The sequence below is a fragment of the Miniopterus natalensis genome, chromosome 7, assembly GCF_054644295.1.
Source record: "Miniopterus natalensis isolate mMinNat1 chromosome 7, mMinNat1.hap1, whole genome shotgun sequence".
Lineage (NCBI taxonomy): Eukaryota > Metazoa > Chordata > Mammalia > Chiroptera > Miniopteridae > Miniopterus > Miniopterus natalensis.
The window spans coordinates 32,730,190-32,753,013 of record NC_142087.1 but is presented as its reverse complement, the minus strand read 5'-3'; the positions used below and the strand labels follow the sequence as shown (position 1 = coordinate 32,753,013).

The 22,824-nt window shown below is 49.9% G+C and overlaps 1 protein-coding gene across 1 annotated transcript in view; it reads left to right on the top strand.

Annotated features, from left to right (window-relative positions):
* NETO1 (neuropilin and tolloid like 1) overlaps positions 1-8,217 on the top strand; it is a 71,526-nt gene extending 63,309 nt beyond the window's left edge. The window contains exons 8-11 of the mRNA XM_087818903.1: positions 3,330-3,443; positions 5,717-6,272; positions 7,266-7,339; positions 8,134-8,217. Coding sequence (XP_087675029.1) covers positions 3,330-3,443; positions 5,717-6,272; positions 7,266-7,326 — 731 coding nt within the window. The 3' untranslated portion in view covers positions 7,327-7,339; positions 8,134-8,217. The remainder of the gene's footprint in view (positions 1-3,329; positions 3,444-5,716; positions 6,273-7,265; positions 7,340-8,133) is intronic.
* The last annotated feature ends 14,607 nt before the right edge of the window (positions 8,218-22,824 follow it).

The following is a 22,824-nucleotide window of genomic DNA, read 5'->3' as shown; positions in this document are numbered from 1 at the left end:
CTGTGGGAAAGATGCTAGGCATTTACGAAGTGTTGAGCGCCTTTAACAGTTAAGACCGGATTGAAGAAAAAGACACTGTCCTGTCGGATTGGACTGTTTCAAAGCGGCGTCCACGGTGCGGTGCTGGTGCGGTTTGGGCAGCGAGTGGGAAGGGGCCTCCGGGCAGACAGGGCAAGAGGACGGCGTGTGACCCCTGAGGAGAGATGGGGGGCTGGCGGCGGGGAGGCAGCGGGAGTGATCAGTGTACCCGGCGCCCCCGAAAGAGCCGTGAGAACATAGCTTCATTTGGGAGGCAGGACGGTGCCTTTTTATTTTTAGCAAGAGAGAGAAATGAGACCCTTTATAATGCACCGCATATGTGGATTTACGTGAGACGCGCTCAGACACACGCTGTCGAGAAGGTTCACTTTCCAGTAGGTGTATTTCTGGTGTCTGGGAAACCAACTGGCTCCTGTTGGAGGCGTGTAAGTTGTTGCACATTTGTTTCTGAGCCTTTGCAAGGTCCGCGGGTTTGTTTTGTGGTTGTTTGCATAGCAATTCTGTATATATTGGCAAGGGCAGGGGAAGGGGTGGCGTAGTACCTGGAATAATAATTTGCAAAAGCGAGGATGATGCCAGTTCGCTGGCTCATTTGCATGGTTATTGGCTGTAAGGAGGGGGGTCAGGATGTGACGTAGTGGGAGTCCTGGCTTACCTGCTGCATCCCAGTCCCACCGCCAGCGTTTGACCACTGATGCCGGGGCACTGATTGGGAGTTAATAAGACGTTTTCATGGCTACAAACCCGCAGCATCTGGAACAAGATCGCATTTGGAGAATTTGGGGTTCAGATCTCAGTGCTCTTACCAACACACCCCTGTATTTCACTCACTTACAGAACACAGAGTCATTTTTATATATTAAGTTTTATAAACTAACCCATTCTATTTAATGGTAATTACAATAATTTTCCAAGTCATTCTGGAAGGTCAATAAATATTTAGGCTCTTTGAAAGGTACTATTTACTTGGTGGATAACTGTGCTTTCAAAGCCGCTGCACTTTATTCGGGAATGTGTCCTGTACTTGTTTTTACTGAAGGGTTTTGCAGCCACCCCAGGCAATTTGCAGAGACTCCTTTTTGTTCTTGGACACATTTTGCCAACCCTCATTATCCAATAAACAGACCATATCGGTCTGCCACAGCCATAATGGTTGGCTACAGAAATTCAAATTTAGTTTCTCATGAAAAAGCAGATTTTTGCAATAACACACCGGTCATTAAATTTTACCTTGTAGAAGGTTTATATGATGCTTAACACACCATTAGCCCAATAAAATGTTACGCAGGATCCTTCCCCAAAGGACTACTGAACATTTTCTGCTCTTTAACCCTTTCCTTGTTCAAACTGACCGTCGCGTCGTCTTAGTCCCTCCCTGGGACCTAGAGCCACGCCAGGCGGAGGGAGGCAGGAGCTCGGCTCTTCCGAGAAGGGCGCGAGGGTGCGGAGGGCCAGCATTCTCTGCGGAACTGGCCAGATCTTTTCAAGACTTGAGTGGGTCATTTTTTAAGAAGTCCTCTAAGAGTATTTAAATCTACTCCTTTGCCTCATGCAAAGTATCTTCCTGACCATTTTGATTAATACAGAAAATACAGTTGACCCTTGAACAACATGGGGTTAGTACCAACCCCGCCCCCCCCCCCCCCCCCCCCCCCGCCGACTTTTGAGTCTCTCAGAACTTAACTGCTGTTGTCTGGGAGACTTACCCATAATATAAACAGTGATTAACACATATTTTGTGTCTTTTATGTACTATATGCTGTATTCTTACCATAAAGTAAGCTGGGAAAGAAAATGTTATAAGAAAATCCTAAGGAAGAGAAAATACATTTACAGTATTTATTGGGGGAAAAAAGCCATGTGCACCTGAGTCTGTGTGGTTCAAACCCACCTTGTTCAGTGGTCAATGCTCATTGCAAGACAGTAACTTTCTAAAATACCTGCAATAACCTGACTGCAGTGTTTAGATAATATTGATCCTTAATAAACCTTTGCTGATTAACTGCTGTAAATAAGGTGTCGTATCGAATATGTGTTGTGTCTAGTATTTCTAGAATGTTCTTACAGGGTCACAGACCATTATTGAGAAAGATACACAATGAAATTACATTGCATGCGGTGTATGGGATGATTACAAAGGTAAAAACAAGAGTTAGGTAAAGCCCTGTCCATCCTCGATCGCCCCTAATGCAGCATCACCCTAGAAACAGATTCTTCTAGGTGTCCTATGACTCTGGTCATGAGAGAGATGCGTTTTCCTGATACTGAAGTCATAGCTAACATTTTTCTTCGCTGTATTAAGCTCTTCAGCCTTTATCATATTTATGCAGCCAAATTTCCCACATTTATGTTACCTCCTTAGAGTTACCCCCAGCACCCAGTGTGCATTGTAATCTGGGAATGGACCATGGTACCTAGAGTTGCCAGAAGGTGTGAAATTCCTGCAAAGTGGCCTAATTTCACCATCACCTATATATTAAGCGTGGATGGGAAGAACATATCTTTTTCTTGGGTTGATCTGGATTAATTTTCTCCTGTTCTGAATTTCCATGACACTCTTGTTTGTGTTTTTTTCATATACTTAAATAGTGTTACAGGGTTTTGCCTAATATGTGACGTTTTCATTAGTAATTTGTAAGCATATACTTTTCAAAGTTATTTCAGCATTTCAATGGAGTTTTTTCGCTCAGGACAACTAAGTTTATACAAATAGCGTGTAGAGCATAGTGTAGACACTTCCCTTTAGCTGATCGAGTGCACCGAGTTACAAAAATAACAGTAAAAACGGACGGATAACGGACTTCACTTTTATGATGGAAAATCCCCAGGCCTGTCTATGAGCTGGACATCTCCAGAGGGACACCAGCTCCGTTAGTAACCCAGGAAATAATTACCACGTGGGCAACACCTCTGAGAACAAAAGAAATGTCAGATCCTGTAGCTCAGGTTCACGGCCAATCGTCGCTGTGATCTTTTTGCTTTTATTTTTTTTAAATATGTTTTTATTGGTATTTTTTTTTTTAGAGAGGGAGGAAGGGATGGGGAGAGAGAGAGAGAAACATCGATGAGAGAAAGACATCATCGATCGGCTGCCTCCTGCCGGCCCTGCTGGGGATCGAGCCCACAACCCAGGCGTGCGTCCTGACCGGGAATCGAACCGGCGACCTCCCGGTTCACGGGTCCCGGTCAGCCACTGCGCACGTGGGCCGGGCCGTCCCTGCGTTCTGCTCTGCGACGCGGACGAGCTGCTGGGCGCCCTGGTAACGCTCTTCTCCCCGTCTTGCTCCCAGCTCCCTGCGAGGGCAACACGTTCTTCTGCCACAGCAACATGTGCATCAACAGCTCGCTGGTGTGCAACGGGCTGCAGAACTGCGTGTACCCCTGGGACGAAAGCCACTGCAAAGGTAACCTCGGGCCTGGCCCCGCACATCCCATCCCGGGGCAGGGCCGCGTGCCCGGGCCTGTGCTTCAGGCGCTCTCGCGGACGGCGTGCAGAGGGCCTCTGTCCCCCCGGGTGTTTCACCATCGATCGGGAGCCTTGGCCTTTGCCTTCCCCGGTGCCGCCCCCAGAAGATTGTCGCTCGTAACGCACAGGGCACGCTCGGAGCCCTGGAAGGCCCACGGAGGCCCGTCCCTCCCGGAGCCCCCGGGGCCAGGGCCAGGCACCTGGGCTTAGAGAGCAGTGTGGGGCTTCCTGTCGGACCCGGTGCCCTCCCTCTGGGTGGCACCTGTCACCTGCCACTATTCCCGTTCACCCTCATTGACTGAGGGCCGCATACTCTACTGATACAGTGTAGGGAAGGCGCGTCTGTGGGTTCAGTTACCCCCAGCCCCTTGAACTTCGTGGGCAGAAGCAGAGAGGTGACCCCCCAGCAGCCGTGGTTCCCTCGGTCAGTAAGGGAGGTGACCCTCCAGCAGCCGTGGTTCCCACGGTCAGTAAGGGAGGTGACCCTCCAGCAGCCGTGGTTCCCACGGTCAGTAAGGGAGGCGACCCCCCAGCAGCCCTGGTTCCCACGGTCAGTAAGGGAGGCGACCCCCCAGCAGCCGTGGTTCCCACGGTCAGTAAGGGAGGCGACCCCCCAGCAGCCCTGGTTCCCACGGTCAGTAAGGGAGGCGACCCCCCAGCAGCCGTGGTTCCCACGGTCAGTAAGGGAGGCAGGCCCTGTATCAAGTATCTGGAGGGGGGATGTGGCCATGACCAGTTTTGTGTCCAGGAGCCACTTGGAACGGATGGGGAATTAAATATTTTGCGAAGACTCTTAATCCCGCCCTGTCATTTCCATTGTCTCTGAGATTCCCGGAGGTTTGGGCATCTCCACCCTGACCCGAAAAGGGTACTTCACAGGGGAAGCTGCAGCCTCCCTGTTCTCGTGGTCAGACTGTCTCTTGGGCAGAACTTCTGCACCAGGGCTCAGGATGAAGGGGACAGGGACAGGGGCCACCTGTCTGGGAGTCACACCCCTGCTCTGTGAGCAGGGCCCTGGGTGAGGGTGGCGACCTCTGGTCTTCTCAGCTGGCCCCTCCAGATGTTGCCCCTGTGAGTGAGCTGGGGCCCCACCGCCCAGCCCTCTGCACCCCGACCTGAGCCTCGGTGCCACCCCTGGGGCTGGGAGGAGGAGGGGAGCCCCAGACGCCAGACACCCCGGCCTGGAGTGGAGCATCTGCGACGGGGACGGGGCTGAGAAATGCTGGTGGCTCCCCCTGGGGAGGTGCTGTTGCTCCAGCTGGGAGCCGTGGGGAGAGGAAGCCGGGGTTGTCTGAAGTGTCCCCGGCAGAGCGTCGCTCATGACGACCTTGCGGGAGGGGAGCTTAAATGCCCCAAGCTCTAACTGACCTTAAAGAAATTCAGGAGAGTTTTTTGAATAAACCTGCCTCCATTTGCCGTAAGCCATTAGCCCAATTTCACAGACTTTAACGTGTTGGGGTTTTTAGACATAATTCTCACCCATGATGGTGGTTTTGTTGGGGAAACGGCCCACAGACGCCTCCACGCCACCCTCCCAGAGACGTCTGCCCTGAAGTCTAATTACCTGTCGGGGTCAGGACATTGTCTCTGCTCTGAGCCCCGTTGCCCACGTCCGGCTGAGTCTGGAGGCTCTTACACCTTTGCGAGAAAAAATGTGCTGCTTTCAGATTGAGGGGTCAGCCCCGCTGCTGTGGCTCAGTTGGGTCAGCGGCGTCCTGCGCACCAAGAGGTCACCAGTCCGAGACCCGCTCAGGGCACATGGCCCGGTGGCCGGCTGGGTCCCAGATCACGGGGCGTGCAGGAGGCGGCCGATCGGTGTTTCTCTCTCGCGTGGATGTTTCTCTCTCTGTCTCCCTCTCCCTGCCTCTCTCTAAAAGTCAATAAAAACACATTAAAAGAATACAATTAAGAGGCCACCCCCATATGTCCCTCCTGAGGTCTAAGGCCTTCTCCAGGCGTGCGTTTTCCTTAAGGCGGGATGTTGGCCGCGGGAGGGCTGTGTCCGAGGCCAGAAGATTCGGGCCTTGAGAAAAGTGCACATTTTTTGTTTATCAGGATCATTTCACGTTCCTTTAAACGTTTTTAATTTTTAAACATTCCGCGCTCGGCCCGTTTCACCTTCAAGCTGCCCTCGGACGCTGTGGCTGTCACGCTAACCCGTGGCAGGTGGTGTCTTTTTCCCTTTGCTATTCTCACGCTCCCGACCCGCAGAAAAGAGGAAAACCAGCCTGCTGGACCAGCTGACCAACACCAGCGGGACGGTCATCGGCGTCGCCTCCTGCGTCGTCATCCTCCTCCTGGTCGTCTCGGTCATCGTGCAGATCAAGCAGCCCCGCAAGAAGTACGTCCAGAGGAAGCCGGACTTGGACCAGACGGCCTTCCAGGAGGTGTTCGAGCCCCCGCACTACGAGCTGTGCACTCTGCGGGGGACGGGGGCCACGGCCGACTTCGGCGACGTGGCCGACGACTTCGACAGCTTCCACAAACCGCGGAGGCCCTCGTCCAAGTGCACCCACGACCATCACTGTGGATCCCAGCTGTCCAGCGCCAAGGGCAGCCGCTCCAACCTCAGCACAAGGGACGCGTCCGTCCTGGCGGAGCTGCCGCCGCCCGTCAAGGCCCTGGGCCCGCCCGCGAGCCGGAGGAACATCCTGGTCATGAAACACAGCTACGCGCAGGACGCCGCGGACGCCGGCGACATCGACGAGATCGAGGAGGTGCCCACCACCAGCCACCGGCTGTCGCGGCACGAGAAGGCCGTCCAGCGGTCAGTATCCGTGGGGTGTCTCGCGGCCACCGTGACCCGACGCCGAAATGCTTCCGCAGTGTTGAGCTCGGTTTTGTCTTCATTTTTCAGGGGTTTTTGTTTGTTTTTTTGGGGTTTTTTTTTTTTTACTAATGATTTAAACCAGCGTCTCCACGTTTTGCTCCTTTCTGCTGTTTCAGGGGTACCCGGGCTTTTCCGAAACCCCCATGGGCATGTGTGTGAGCATCCAGGCCAAAGATATTTTACTTATTTCTGCACATAGCATATATTTCTGCAAAAATTAGATTTTAATTTATATACAGATTTACACTGCTAATTTGCTTCCACACAGTCACAAATGTTGTCCCAATCGATATTTTTATTTTTTAATCGATGAAATGATATTTGGGAACAATTGCCTTACCAAGGTGGTGGTTAACCCAGCTTGCTAAATAATTTTAATGTAGAAATAGCATATTTTGCAATAGCATGTGTTATATTTTTGGTGTGAAAACGAAAACACTTTTTTCCACGTTCCGTGATGCTTATATGACACGTGGCATAGGATGGCAAGGCGTGTAAACCACGAAATACTGATATCTAAATGTAGCGAAGATTAGTAGAAACACGTCACTCATTTTTCTTTTAGTATAAAGACAGTATGATCCGTATTGTACCATTGGCCCTACAGTTAATAACAATTTGGGGGGGAGAAAATTTAAATTTAAGGAAAAAATATTTTAAATTCCCAACTCCCATCTACTTATTTTTTTTTTTCTCTGCATGTTTACTAGCATTTGGTTTGTTTTCTAAACGTATCTTCTTTCTCAACTCACCCTACATCCTCAAAACCTAAAGCATTTTAGCCGACTTAATACTTTTGCATGCGGATGGCAGACATCTATTTTCACAGTTTTAGGAATTTTTAGGAAGGCTGTTTAGTAGGCCTTTGTGTGCGTCCTTACGTTCCCTGCAAGCACGACTTAGTTGAATGAAACAGCCGTCACGTTGCAGGTTCTGCCTCGTCGGGTCGCTGAGCAAGCAGGAGTCCGAGTACAACACCACCAGGGTCTGACGGGGAGCCCCAGGTAAGCGCCGCGGCTCCGCCCGCGCTGCGGGTCCGTGTCTGTGCGGCTTGGCTGCGGCTGTGGGGCAGTGTCAGGGAAGGGGCCGCTCGCTCTCCATCTCACGAGACACGCGATTCCTAGCATCCCACGGGATGGTTTCAGCGCTGATGGGAAGACGCTTCTTAGTACCTGTGCCTTAAAAATAAATACCAATGTTCTTACCATCAGGCATTGCACTGCGATGTGATTGGAAAGGATGTTCGGTTAAGATCCGTTTTACGGTAAAGATACCAAAACTGAGTGACCTCTTCAAAGAAATACGAGAAGAAATCCGAGATTTTCGTAAAAAGTTGAGTATGATCTCAATATCGCTGAAGTCGATCTATGAGATTGATAACAATTTATTAACTTAATTTGGCAGTATTTTACTCCAAGCACATGTACTAAGAATTTGGCGGTTCCCACGCAATTAGCGCCTCTATTTCTTAGTTCATGAGACTGAAACGCAGCAGGTTGTGTTGAACGCTTGGCGGTGTGAAACGTCTCATGAACGCCAGCTGTCCCCGTGTGCATCTGATCTGTCGCTGAGCCTCAGACGGCCTTGCTTTCAGCCCTTGATGGTCTGCGTCTATATTAGACGTGTCTGTCTCCAGTAAAATTCGCTTGACAGCTAGTCTCTTAAACACTCTTCCGACCTATCAACTGTTCTTGAGTCGAGTGAATGCACTTCCACGCCCTGGGCGACCTTGATAAATGGGTGTATTTCTGTGCCTTTTTCACCGGGAGAAACTGTTTTCACTGTGTTTCATTTTCAGAGAAGAACTATTTATACAAACACGGGGACTGTGCAAAGGAAATTCTGTACTGACTTGTGGAAAGTGGACATGTTTCTAAACCCATTCCACTGCCTTTACCCAAACTTAAGAATTCCAGACATTTGTTATTTCTTCGGCAAGACATCCCCGCCGCACAATGACATGTCCATTTCGTAATTTGGTTGCTGGCCACCAAGTGCTCCTTAGTATCTAAATACATTTTGAGATTTTCTGGAAACTTGAAGAAGAAATCAGTTCCTGAATCAGACTCTCCCCACTTCACTTTTTCCCTCCCTCCCACTTTGTGTCTGTGTCGTTTTGCGTCTCTGTATATAATTGTACCTGTTGTGACGTGTGGGAAAACGCGATTTGGGGCGAACGTGGTGTTGCTGTTACCTGTGCGTTGTTTTCGTTATATAGACTGCTTGGGAATAGTGCGTTCCTGAGTGGGCCGGAACTCGCCGCCGCCGAAATCGCAAACGCCGACCGTGGACGCAGCAGCCAGAGGTTTTCTGGACCATACACATCTGTTGTGTTAGGGTTAAGCGCGGCCAAAAGTAACGAGTAAGAAGACTAAATGGCAATAAGAAAAATCTCATTTTTTTGGTCTTTCCTCTGAATCCCCAACTTCCTTTATTTTGGTTTGTTTTATATCGAAGGAAAGCACCCAGTTTCAGAAATCGTTTTTGGCATCGGTATTTGACCATTTACACCCTTCAGTGGCGACGTTTTTGATTCAGCAGACTTAGCAATATGACTGGATTGACGGACCGTTTGAGAAAACCCCCTGCATGTCAGTTCTGGATATTTCGGTTGGAAAAATACCCCTTCTCCGAGACACATTGTACAAAGCATGCATCTCCAGCACCGCTGTCTCCCCTCCACGTCTTTGTATCATCTGCTTGCTCCTGGTACCTTTTTATATAAAGATATATAAAAATGTATAATAATTTCCTAACTTGAGTTAAGAGAAATGTTTTCTTCTATCAGAGTGAGAAAAAACTGGCGTACACACTTTATACCAGCTCTTTCCATACTCGAGGCTACAGGATGTCCACTAGCAGCGAGGCCGATGTCTCCCAGATTCCGTGGAGCACGGTCTCGGTCTAGGACAGGAAAGTCTTTTTTAAATGCTTAAAGCCACCGGCCAGTTTCTGACCGAAGTTATACCATTCAGAATTATTATGCTAAGGCACACTTGTGACACCGGAAGTCTTACTAATTAAGATGCATTTAAATATAAAGTAAAATCATGTAACATTTAGTTGCTGCCGAAGGATACACACACTCTATCAAGTTTGATTCAGCGATTGGGTACTTTTTAAATATGGAGTGTGCATTCTTAGAAAAGACATTTTAAAAACCAGAATTACTGTAAGTCTGCTTACAAACATTTTCAAAACAGCAGAATTCTACAGAATTCTGTCCTTCAAAGAGCAAAGTAGCCTGGTGGGTCGCAATTCAAATCTTGTCACTCAGGCCGACTTCACAGACCCAGCAGGTGCATTACTCACATGCATCCCTCTTAGGAACTCAATGTCATGTGTGTCACAAAAACAAATAAATGGAAAAGAAAAGGAAAGTTTAGTGTTAGAAAAATTAACGAATGATCTTAGCAATCCTGTATAATCTATATTTAAAAAAAGGTCACTCTCCACAAATAGTCACTCTAATGAATGTGATAAGGTGGTGAATGGAAAAAAAAAATTGACTATAATAAAGATATGTTTTTATTTTGCTACCTATTTTTATACACATTGCTTATGTTAAAATTTAGCCTTTCTAAATGGACTTGACTGATTTATTAGCATGACTACTTTTATGCCCTTTAATTCAAATTTAATGCATCCAGAGACGATTATTTTTGGAGGTGACCAGCCATAGTTTATATTCCTTTATTTAGACATCAGCATAGGGCCCTTTACCCTCAGAACGAATCATCTCAGATAAGTGTGGTCTGCACACTGAGACCCTTTAGCACAGCAAACAGGCAGGAAATAAGTCAGGCGAGCCCTTTGCCGTCACCCACCCCAGGGCCCTCCACCGCCTTCCTCTCCTCCGTTTCTTGCTAAATGTAGAGAATGTGTCTGATCCGCTGCGTCAGCGCTCGAAAGATATTTGCCCCAGAAAACCACTAATGGAGCCTTAAATCAAACAAACAAACATCCAGCTACACCGACTATAATGATAACAGTGGTCTGCTTGCATATATTTAATACACGACAGCCCCGTGGGAAATTAAAAATGTTTCCCATGAAGAATAGGCCCCTTCAGCGGTAACGCTACAAAGCATCTCCCGGTGAGCGCCGACCAGTGGGAAAGGCGACGGTGGCTTTGCCGAGGCGGCGAGCGGGGGCGGGCTTTGTCCCTGGGTCACTCCCATGCCGGGCCTGGGGTGTGGGGGGCTCCGTGACACCTGGAAGCTGTTCTTTGGATGCCCCTGGAAGAAGCTCTTCAAAAGCCAGTCTTGAAAATCTCTCCATACAGTAAAACTCCTATTTATCGACTACTCCAGACCATGTCGCCTGAGTATCAGCCTTGGTTTACATTCGATGGGCGGACCCAGGTAGGTAAGGAAGATGTTTCCCAACGGCTGAGCTGTTTCAGTGTGATCCAAGTCATGTTAGTTTAAGAAATAATTATATTTTTGATAAAGTGATTTCCAGTATTACTTACACAAGTGCTTTATTAATTCCACATTTTCAATAACGTAACCACACACTATGTGAATTGTTAAATAGCTGTTTTCATTTTATTTCTCTATGTTCCACTTCCCTTTCAACGTCTGGGAGGCATGTGGTTACGGGAAACGCCTCTGAGGCCCTGAATCGAGCTTTTTCCTGCCGCCCGAGTGCCCCGGGGTTGCCTCATCCAGGTGGGTGTGCTGAGTAGGAAATACCTGCGTGGTTTTTCTGCACCTGATTTTACACACATGCCCTTTCACGCCTCATATTGCACCATAGGCATGCGGCCTTCGATTGGCATGATTAACGTTCCTTTGATTGGATCATCAAGAGGTGGCTATGAACCGAATCAGAGGCCGACGTCTCCGGACTGACAAAGGAAAACGGTCCTCACTGTGGAGACGCTGGCTTTTCTGTTTCGAATTATTTCTTCTACTAGAAGTTATTTCAATGGGCTGCCCCCGTAAGCTGTCCTCCTCGGCGTTTAACAAAGCTAGGTCTCTGGCATTACCTGAATATTCGCCTAAGCTGTTACATCAACTCTTCCCACATTTTTTCCCGTAGGAATGTGGGTTTTCCTCAAATTGGATACGCTTTTTAAAAATCTCCATGAGTGGATTTTCCTTGACCTCAGACTATTATAATAAATTGTAAAACACAGTGCTGGTTTCTGTTCTGTTTATTAAAGTAATAGCAAATAATTTATTGGTGTTTTGATGATGAAATAAATAATAGCATTTGACCTTACCATGAAGTTTATATAGTGTAGTTATGAAAATGAGTTCTGTCAGGATCCAACTCTGGGGGAGGGCATAGGTTTAAAAAACAAACTCTTTAAAATGATCTGAATCCTAAATGTATGTGGTTTGAAAAATAGACTTCAGTTTCGTCCAACTTTTCTGAAGCCAGTTAGTGCGTTTCCGTCTCATGTTTGCTGACAGTCCTTCCCTTTGCCCATTTCTAGCTACCTCACCGGTGAAACTCAGGTCCCAGCTGGAAATTGTTAAGTAGTTAAAAAAGTGATAAGACTTGAATTAACTATTAACTCTTCATTTAGTTACTATTTCCCATGCCCCCTGGAAAGGTCAAATAAAGTAGCAAAATAAGTTATATTGTTGAAATAACCAGAAATGTGTTTTTTATTAAAAGTCCTGTTCAATAAATCTGAGGCCCTTTGTTTATACAGAATTACTCTGCTTAATTTTATTATTGAACTTACGGATTTCTGTCACTGATTTTTATTATTCGCATACATGAGACAGGGTAGTGATGCCAAACACTCCTAATTTCTTATTGTTTTTATCCTGGCCTCTGGCCCTGTACCTCCTTGTGTTATTAAAGAAGCGAACACCCTCTGACTATGTCTTCAGTCCCTCGAGGTGCAAATAATAGGCTCAGCCTGCGTCAGATGCCTGCCATTTACTAGGGGTGGTTCCAGAAGGTTCTCGTTCCTGCACCAGTCTTTGGACAGCGGTGTGTTCACTCAATTGAATGAGGCTGGAATAAGTAAAGAAAAAATCAAAATGTGAAGAAAGAAGGCAGTTAAAAGGGATAACTGATGAATAGTTGGACATGTAGAAATACCTGTCTTGCTTTTCTCCTTCCTGTGTGCCCTAGTTTATCATTTCAAGGCGGTGGCCGACTGGCCAGCGTACTAAGGGCTACCCCAGAGCGCCCTTGGAGTGCCAGTCTCTCAGCCACCAAGCCATTCTGTGACCAGCAGCGACGGCACTCGTCGTGGCCGTGGTGGTCGTCGTTATGACTCCGTTGTACATGCGAGAACACTGAACAGAGCCTTAGTCACTTCTCCAGGATGGCCCCACAGGGAATGAACCCAGCTCTCAGCCCAGCAGACTCACCAAGAGCCGGCCCGCGGCCCGCCCTGCAGTGCGCGGCGTGGCACGTTCCCCTGCGTGTGACAGCCCTGCAGTGCGCGGCGTGGCACATTCCCCTGCGTGTGACAGCCCTGCAGTGCGCAGCGTGGCACGTTCCCCTGCGTGTGACAGCCCTGCAGTGCGCGGCGTGGCACGTTCCCCTGCCTGGGACAGCCCTGCAGTGCGCGGCGTGGCACGTTCCCCTGCGTGTGACAGCCCTGCAGTGTGAAGCGTGGCACGTTCCCCTGCGTGTGACAGCCCTGCAGTGTGCGGCGTGGCATGTTCCCCTGCGTGAGACAGCCCTGCAGTGTGCAGCGTGGCACGTTCCCCTGCGTGTGACAGCCCTGCAGTGCGCGGCGTGGCACGTTCCCCTGCGTGTGACACAGCCCTGCGGTGTGCGGCGTGGCACGTTCCCCTGCGTGTGACAGCCCTGCAGTGTGAAGCGTGGCACGTTCCCCTGCGTGTGACAGCCCTGCAGTGCGCGGCGTGGCACGTTCCCCTGCGTGTGACACAGCCCTGCGGTGTGCGGCGTGGCACGTTCCCCTGCGTGTGACAGCCCTGCAGTGTGAAGCGTGGCACGTTCCCCTGCGTGTGACAGCCCTGCAGTGTGAAGCGTGGCACGTTCCCCTGCGTGTGACAGCCCTGCAGTGTGCGGCGTGGCATGTTCCCCTGCGTGAGACAGCCCTGCAGTGTGCAGCGTGGCACGTTCCCCTGCGTGTGACAGCCCTGCAGTGCGCGGCGTGGCACGTTCCCCTGCGTGAGACAGCCCTGCAGTGCGCGGCGTGGCACGTTCCCCTGCGTGAGACAGCCCTGCAGTGCGCGGCGTGGCACGTTCCCCTGCGTGAGACAGCCCTGCAGTGCGCGGCGTGGCACGTTCCCCTGCGTGTGACAGCCCTGCAGTGCGCAGCGTGGCACGTTCCCCTGCGTGTGACAGCCCTGCAGTGTGCAGCGTGGCACGTTCCCCTGCGTGTGACAGCCCTGCAGTGCGCGGCGTGGCACGTTCCCCTGCGTGTGACAGCCCTGCAGTGTGAAGCGTGGCACGTTCCCCTGCGTGTGACAGCCCTGCAGTGTGCGGCGTGGCACGTTCCCCTGCGTGTGACAGCCCTGCGGTGTGCGGCGTGGCACGTTCCCCTGCGTGTGACAGCCCTGCGGTGTGCGGCGTGGCACGTTCCCCTGCGTGTGACAGCCCTGCAGTGCGCGGCGTGGCACGTTCCCCTGCCTGTGACACAGCCCTCCCTGCAGTGTGCGGCGTGGCACGTTCCCCTGCGTGTGACACAGCCCTGCAGTGCGCGGCGTGGCATGTTCCCCTGCGTGAGACAGCCCTGCAGTGTGCGGCGTGGCATGTCCCTGCGTGTGACAGCCCTGCAGTGCGCGGCGTGGCACGTTCCCCTGCGTGTGACAGCCCTGCAGTGTGCGGCGTGGCACGTTCCCCTGCGTGTGACACAGCCCTGCAGTGCGCGGCGTGGCATGTTTCCCTGCGTGTGACAGCCCTGCAGTGCGCGGCGTGGCATGTCCCTGCGTGTGACAGCCCTGCAGTGTGCGGCGTGGCATGTCCCTGCGTGAGACAGCCCTGCAGTGTGCGGCGTGGCATGTCCCTGCGTGAGACAGCCCTGCAGTGTGCGGCGTGGCACGTTCCCCTGCGTGTGACACAGCCCTGCGGTGTGCGGCGTGGCACATTCCCCTGCGTGTGACACAGCCCTGCAGTGTGCGGCGTGGCACATTCCCCTGCGTGTGACACAGCCCTGCGGTGTGCGGCGTGGCATGTCCCTGCGTGTGACAGCCCTGCAGTGTGCGGCGTGGCACGTTCCCCTGCGTGTGACAGCCCTGCAGTGTGCGGCGTGGCATGTTCCCCTGCGTGTGACACAGCCCTGCAGTGTGCGGCGTGGCACATTCCCCTGCGTGTGACACAGCCCTGCGGTGTGCGGCGTGGCATGTCCCTGCGTGTGACAGCCCTGCAGTGTGCGGCGTGGCACGTTCCCCTGCGTGTGACAGCCCTGCAGTGTGCGGCGTGGCATGTTCCCCTGCGTGTGACACAGCCCTGCAGTGTGCGGCGTGGCATGTTTCCCTGAAAGAAGCTGATACGTGTTCACAGTAACCCCAAAGGGTCCTGGTTCCTCACCTGTAGAAATACGTGTGGTCGCACCTTCTCTGCCCTGTGGGGTTCAAAACTTACATTCTAACTAATCAGCCACGGGTCTGGGGAAGTTACGATTTTAAAACTCCAATTTTTCACAGGGAATGACTTCAAATCTAATCACCCAGTGATAGGATTTTAATCTTCCTAAAGTCAACCACCGTCAAACTTTTATCTCGAGGGAGCAGGGAGACAAGGAAACGTGGCTGGTGGGCGAGCTGAGTAATTTCGACCCAGCCAGTGGTCTGTATAAATTGTGGTTTCCCACAGCTTCGGACTATATAGGGGGAGATTCATTTTTTTCTGGCTTAATCAGATGAAACTATAGCTTGAATTGATGAACGTAGACAAAAAATATTCTTAAGATGACTTAAAGATGGATCTCCACCGGAACACATACATGTATATATTCCCGTTTTCCTAGTAAATTTAGCCAATTTTGGAAGACACACAAAAAAATAACAGGTTTTATTTCAAAAGGGAGATAACCAGCAAAACAACAGCTCTGCATGGAAGTATTAAACATTAGCAGCCACGATGAATGCTCAGCTCGTGGGAGACACTGTTCCGAGGACTTTATGGGTATTTACCCAGTTAACCCTCACGGGGCCTTCTCAGGCATAATGATAAGCTTTGTTTTACAGGTGAGATGGGCTCCGAAGGGGTTCACCAGCCTTCGCAGGTCCTGTGACGATGGCTCCAGGGCCTGGGCTTACACTCGGGCAGCTTTGACCCTTTGCTCGCTGCTCTGGGCCGTTTGTCCTGAGGGCGGCTCCCGCAGCGTCTGGGAGGACACTGGAGTGACGTCTGTCTTCTCAGGTCACGGTGCTCAGAGGCAGCAGCTTCGTGGCTGCGGCTACAAGCTCCGCTTCCTCCGCTGTGGTGCCCGCACGTGGGGACAAGCCCCGGAGCTCTGGCCTCTGTGCGGCCACCGAGCCCGTCACAGGCCCGTGGGCAGCGTGGCCGCTGCTTCAGCCGTGCCCCCAGGCTTGCACGCCGTCTCCCCTCACGCCTGTGCCGTCCCCGGTTCCTGGAGCAAATGCCTTACCCTTGTAACGCTGTAGAAACCCCACCTTCCCGAATAGGACGGATGCAAGAGCTGTCCCAGGGCCTGACCCAAGCTCTGCCGTCGCCAGGCCGGCGCAGGGATTCCTTTCCGGGCAGAAAGAACTGTGTCTGGGTGGGACACACTTGAAATTTAAAAAATTAAATGCATTGCCATCAATTCACTTAATTCTATCCAGCTGGCCACGGGGGAGAGGTGGAAGGCGTCGGAGGAAGGACCAGCCTGTAGGAAGAATCCAGCGGCGATGGCGGGGCGAAGGCTTTGCCCGGGTGTCTCTGCGGCCAGGGGGACCTTGGGGGGGGCCCGAGCATCACAAACACGGGGTAGCAATGCACCCGTCGGCGGCCAGGCCGGAGGCCGAGGCGTTGGCGTGCCGCTCATGACGCTGGTATGTAGTCACTGTGCTTTCAAAACTTGTGCTCCACAGAACGTGCCTCACTTCTTACTAACGTGGCTGCCTTTTGTTTGGTGCGTTCAAACGTTGAGCCCGTCGAGTCTGCGTGAAATCGTGTGTTTCTGTAATAGGTAACGTAGCGCAAGGACGTGGAAATGACACGTTCAGGTGAGCATGTGTTTAAAAGCCTGGCGTTTTCTACGGTGAACATAAGGTCTTACTCTGGACCAAGCGGTAGCATATTCAACTATAGATGGTGGGAAAAAACAGCTCGTGTGCGGAGCCTACAAACCTGGGCGTGTGAAATGATGCCCACTGTCACCAGGCTGTCACAGAGATTGATGCAGGGGAAGTCCTTTGGAAGTAAAACCTGCTATTAAATGCTGGATGCAATTAACATCATGAGATTCAGGCCCATCTATCAGCAGCCACTGAATAAAGATTAACGACCGTCTCTCCACTACAGGTGCTCCTCACTCCTGTTCCACCCGTGTCTCCGAGGGGAACAGAATATTTATCCATAATAATTCTGTGGACTTATACTGGAACGCAGTTCCTATCAGGCGTACACAGATGTATTGATATCTGACTCCGTAGCCTGATCAGGACCGTCCCGTACCACAATGCCAGTCCGTGGCCAACGTGGACGACACACGACGCTTGGTTAGACACCAGTGAATGCTGTTGTGAGTTCAAAATGCGGCTTATTGAGGATGCTGTTTCCAAGAGGAGGATGGGGAAGAGCCAGGTCTCTAGTGCAGGGGGCGTGTAGTGAGTCTTCCTCGAACAGTGTCGTAGAGGATGCGTCGGGGGCCCGTTCCCAACGGAGAATGTCACGTCCGGTGACCACGAAGGCCCCCCGGTTACCGCCTGTTTTACTTAAAATGCTCGGCCGCTGGCAGTCATCACCACGAGTGATGACGAATTACACAGATGCCCAAGAGGAAATTTATTTGATGGTGTTTGTCTCCACACGTATTCAACGAGGTCATGCCAAGTTTTAATGTGTTCAGCGACTGTCTCGGGAAAAGCAATTGTGTTCTTGGGAGCTTCTGTCTGGGTTACTTAATTTTATAGCTCCTTCGTGTTCCCTTTTCCTGCTCAAGCCTGTTATTTAACCTTCGTTTCGGCTAAAACGCTGTCTGTCATTGGTCTTGGTGAGCTCTTGGCACTGCCCTCCCGTATTCCTGTGGGGGCGCCCCCTGCGCCTCCCTCGGTCCCCTCCCTGCTGAGGTGAACATGCCTCCCGGGCGCCAGCAGTTAGGGTGGACCCCCCCCTGGGCTGAAAACTCCGCGGGGCGGGCGCTCTGCATTGAATGTTTTAATTATTTGCCTGTTTACATACAGTGTCTAACCTAGGGCCAGGAACAGAGTGGGCCATCAGTGTATATTTGGTGAATGAATAGGTCAGTGATTCAGATTAAATACTTTTAAATATTTAGTGTATATATATAAACTGGCTCAAGGGGCCAGTGAGCGTTTAACTGTCCTGGGATGACGCTGAGGCGGGTAACTTTAGCCCTGATGTTTCACGCACCAGCACGCGGTTCTGCTGCAAGGCTCAGCTTGGGAGCAGTGAGACATGACCAGTGAACCCCATGGCTCGCGCAAACCACACTGGCTTCTCACTCTCCTGACATGCCAGGGGCTGTGGCTGGGCTCCTCCAGCCCCGCTCCCACGGTTCTCATTCCAGACGCTCGTCTGCGAGGAGCCCTGAGGACACGCTGTCCTTCCTGGGGAGGAAAGACCAAGAGTTGGAGGAAACTCGGGTGATATTTCTGAAGTGTCTTCTTGGTCTTGGCTCCTTGCACATTTGCTCATATTCCGTGGGCCAAACCTGTCAGACCCAGAATAAGTGGGAGGGTGTAAGATTATCTTCAAAAAAAAGGGGAGCAATGGAGACAATCACACAATCCACCTCACCTCTCGTGACATGGGGGCTGTAGAGCAGGTGTCTCTCAGAAAGGAAGCTCTATTTTTATTTTTTTAATCCTAACCCGAGGACATGCTAATAGGGCAAGAGCGAGGGAGAGGGAGAGAGGCCCAGGCGTGTGCCCTGACCTGGAATCAAACCTCTAACCTTTCCGTGCACAGGACAGTGCTCAACCAACTGAGCCATTTGGGCCAGGCAAGTATCTCTATTTTAAGTGTGAAATTCAAGGACCAGAATTTGTTGTTTAAAATGCTTAATTCAAATCATAGAACTCAGAAAGGTCTTTGGCATGCAGCACAATAAAATCGCGATTTAAAATGAAAATATCTGTGACTTTGGTAAATTTCATGGTCATCTGCCCTCTCTGAGCCATAGTGTCAGTATATGTAAAAAAAAAAAATTGAACTGAAATACCCACCTTATAGAGCTTTTGTGTAAGTTACATGATAACCTAAGAAAATTCCAAGGCCAACTCCAGGCTTGGAGTAATATCATCTCTCTCTCTCTCTCTCTGCCTCTCTCTCTCCCCCCCTCTTTTTCTCTCCCTTTCTTTCCCTCCCTCCTCTTTCTCTTTTCCTTTCTCTAAAATATCTCTGTGCTAGAATAAACACTTCGTTTCTCTGCTTTGCTCAGTAACATTTGCTTTTCTGAACTCTATCTTCTGTTAGCATTTTTAACAAGAACGCACCTGAGCTGACTTTTCACAGCTGCCTCCTATAGAGCTGGAAGCGGGGCCTTGTTCTCGCCTCCAGGTCCCAGGGCTCCAGGTGCTTCCTCTACCTCCCCACAGAGTTAGAGACAAACAAGGGAGGGCTCTGGGTTTCCCCTTTCACTCGGGAGCTCTCGTAGGTCACTGTCGTTGCTTCAGTCCTTTCCTGAATCCTTCATACGAAAGGTATTGAGAAACTTGTGTAAGAGTCTAGTTACTGGAAGCAAGAAACCCAACTTTTCAATTTTGTTCTCGAAGAATCTGGTCTCCCACCCACATTCTTTCAAAGCACTAAAGCGACTGTTTGTATTGTCTTCCAACTTAAAATAATTTGACAGATCGCTCCTGAAAAGAATCTAAACTTAGGTCAAAATGTTAAACTTTAACTCACAAATATGAGTGATGCTATACACAGATTTTGCGTAGCTTCGTGAAAATTCGACACTTTTCTGCAGGTCTTGTCAGGCTCTTGGTAAAAACCAAGATTGTTTATTAATTTGACTAGCAAAAAAAGACAAAAATAATTCTTTATGGTAAATATTGAAAGTGCTTTAATGTATATATAATTATATATGTACATATTACATACGTAATAAAGTTTTGCAGTAATTTGTGTTCAAGTAAAAGTTTTCTCATTTTTATATTCCAAAAACTACTTTTGTGTCCACTTAACCCTTCACCCATGGCCTCATATATTAAGTAAACATTTATGACATGTGTGCTCTGTGCCAGACACCTCTTTTGGGACCTAGACATTTAAATATGAACGTTTTCTCATAAGGAAGATAAGTCAATAGATATTGTACCATAGATTCACGCTATATGGAAGTATAAATGCAAGGATGCATACACTTATATTGTAGACTCCAAGTATAGATTGAATATTGTGAAAGCAGCTACTTCCCTGAGAAAGTTAAAAGATATGCAGCCTGATATTGATCTGGCTGTTTTACGTGTGTTGTCTCCTCGTGACCTCACAGTGACCACCATCTTCTCCAGCAGGATTCACCTGAAGTTGCCCTGACTACAAAGCCTATGCCGCTCACATGACTCTTTACCTTCTAATGAAAGGAAACAATATCAAAGGGTCTCCACAGAGAAACGGGGGCACCTGCAGAGTGTGTTGAAGGCGTGCAGTGAAGGTCTGTCCCATGGAGGAGAGGGTGTATGAGTTGAAAGCCACCCAGGAGTCATCTCGTGTGAAATGCTGGCTTTAGAGATGAGAAATTCAGGGCCAGGAAAGTCATTGCATCCCCAGGGTCTTGCAGCAGCTCAGAGACTGCAATTTCACTCTTCCAGCTGCTCCTGTGGTGCTGCTTGAGTCAGACCCCACATAGTCTACAAGGGGAATGACCTCAGGACGAAACAAGACAGACCCCAATGCAACTGCAAAGAGGATTTCATTTCCCAAGACACATTTGATTCCATACCAACAAAATCCCAAAGGGGAAAATGTCTCTTTACAAAGAAGATAGAAATACTAGGTCTCTCTGCACATGATGTCATGGAATTTAATGACTCCTAGAGGCATGCGGGAGGTGGCGAACCGTGGGAGCCAAGGGACCAGCGACAGCCCCTTTGGGGTACCAGTCACCAGCCCAGCTGACACAGAACCTTCGGCGCTGGTACTGTCAGAAAGATAAAACACATCCTTTTGGCTGGTGGAGGTGTTGGCTTTCTTTCCTGAAACCAGATGGGCTCTAATTAATGCGGTAGCTGTGTGCAGCCGGCTTCTTTTTATTCCTAGCTGGCGGCCTGAGATCCATTTGGGATTCACCGAATGAGTCTGTTCCAGGAAACTACCACTTGCAGTAATTAACTGCGTGGTATGTATAGGGAGCATTTAGGGGGTAAAATCGAGACGACAATGACGAACTCTCATTTCTCTGCACCTTCAGGCTCTTCAAATTTAGGGATTGCTTTTTAAAAGAGGAGTGACATCCCCAATACCATCTGGAGTCCCTTAGCCTTTAGGTGGTTGTCGCTATGGCGCATCTCCCTGTAAGGCAGCATCTCGGTCTTGTTCCGAGCATCGCTGTGCCGAGTGAAGCGCCCACCTCCCCAGCTAGGCGCGGCCACAAGGACCAGTTCCAGTCAGCGAGAGGTAAGCAAAGGTCGGCTGAGTGCGGATTCTTCCCCCGGGGGCTGTCCACATGGTGCCCGAAGGTGAGAGGTTATTTTGATTTCATGAGGATAAAATCCTCATGATAAGAGGGAAAGTGCAGAAGAATGGACAGAGCCCAAGACAGAACGACCTCCTGGGTCCCTGCCCGCTCTGGGCTGGCCTGGGTGACTAGAGACCCAAATCCCCGTTTGACAAACCGGATCCTCATTGATACCCCAAATCCCAGGATATCCAAGCTTTCCCTGGGATACTTTTGTCCATTAAGTCAAACAAGTCTTGTATCTTACTGGGCACCTTTCCCTGCATGTGAAGATGAATTGCCCATTGTCATGAAAACACGGGTGCAACTATGGGGCCTCCTCTCTACCCTCAGCACCCGAAAATCCACCCCCAAGATGGGGCTGTGGGAAAGAGGCTCTCCTGGAGAGTGAGGGTCACAAGAAGGGCTTTATATTGTTGAACTCCACACCTTCAACGTCGCCTATCAGAGATTAATTTTGTGTCTTCTCGGACTCCACAAAATGGAGATTTTTCTTGACAATTTTGCATATAAAGACTACAGCCCTTGGATTCTCTCTCCACCCCTCAGTTCTCACTTTTATATTTGCATGCAATTTCTCTATGAAAGCTCCAAAAAATTATCTCTCTGTCCTTGGAGCAACAGTTGGGTTTTTGAACTTGGGAGCCATCAGACCAACACACAGAGTGTGACTTTCTACCTCAGCTGGGTCGTAGGGTATTTTGTGTTGGTGTATATTTTATTAGAAAAGTGTTATTGTTGTTTTGTGTTGGTACCAGGTGTGAAGAGATAAAGATTGTTCACTTTGTTATAAGTAAAGGAGTAATTTATAAATACATATTAATATGGATTTGTCTAGTTTTATATTTCTAAAAATGTCTTCCTGGGCCTTTTTAATTATGTTACTACTTCAAAGGGCAGACACAGACTTTGTAAATGGCTCCAAAAATATCAGTAGGATCTGAGAAGGTTTTGAAGGGTTCATAGAGGGAGACTCGGATGGTCTGGAAGACACTTAGTTGCTGTACAACCGTTTGCATCTCTGTATTGCCTTGATTTTAAAAAAAATCTATTAAATAATAGCATCTAGTGGTCGCTAGATGGCTTCCAAGATTAATGAGACTATAAATACAGCCTGCCTGAGACGAGAGAAATGCTGTAAAATGGTAGAGTTGTTGTTTTTGATTTTTTATTGAGAAAAATGACAAATCTTAGTTTGGCGTTTCGCGAACTGTAATTTTTTAACCCAAACTAGATCTGAATTTTGATCGCTGCGGTTTGCCTTAGATTTCCATTCTCAGGGCCTATGGGGTGCTGGGGCAAAAGCGGGTTTATAGTTGCCCGTATGGAACATAGTACAAAATTAATAAATAGTAAGACAAGCCGTGTGCTCACAGCTGGGAGCCTGCATCGCCCGCCCGTGTTCCGTTGGGCACTAATTCGGGAGGTGAGCTCCCCACCCCAGGCCGGGATAAGTGCACCATTCGGCAGCCCCTTGCTGCTGGCGGGCACTGCTGAACCACAGCGCGGAGAAAAGCCCAAAGCCCGGCTCCCAAACACGCGACAGCTTTCCCCGGGGGAGACTCCCCGGGAATGGGCAGGGCCGCCCCCGCGCCGCTGGGATCACTCACTGGGAAGCGCTGTGCCCTGTCCCCGCAGGGGACCAGCTGCAGGCAGTTCCAGGGAGCCAGGCCCGAGAACAGGTGAGTCAACAGGTGAGTCGGGGTTCCCGCCGCAGCGGGCGCCTGGGCC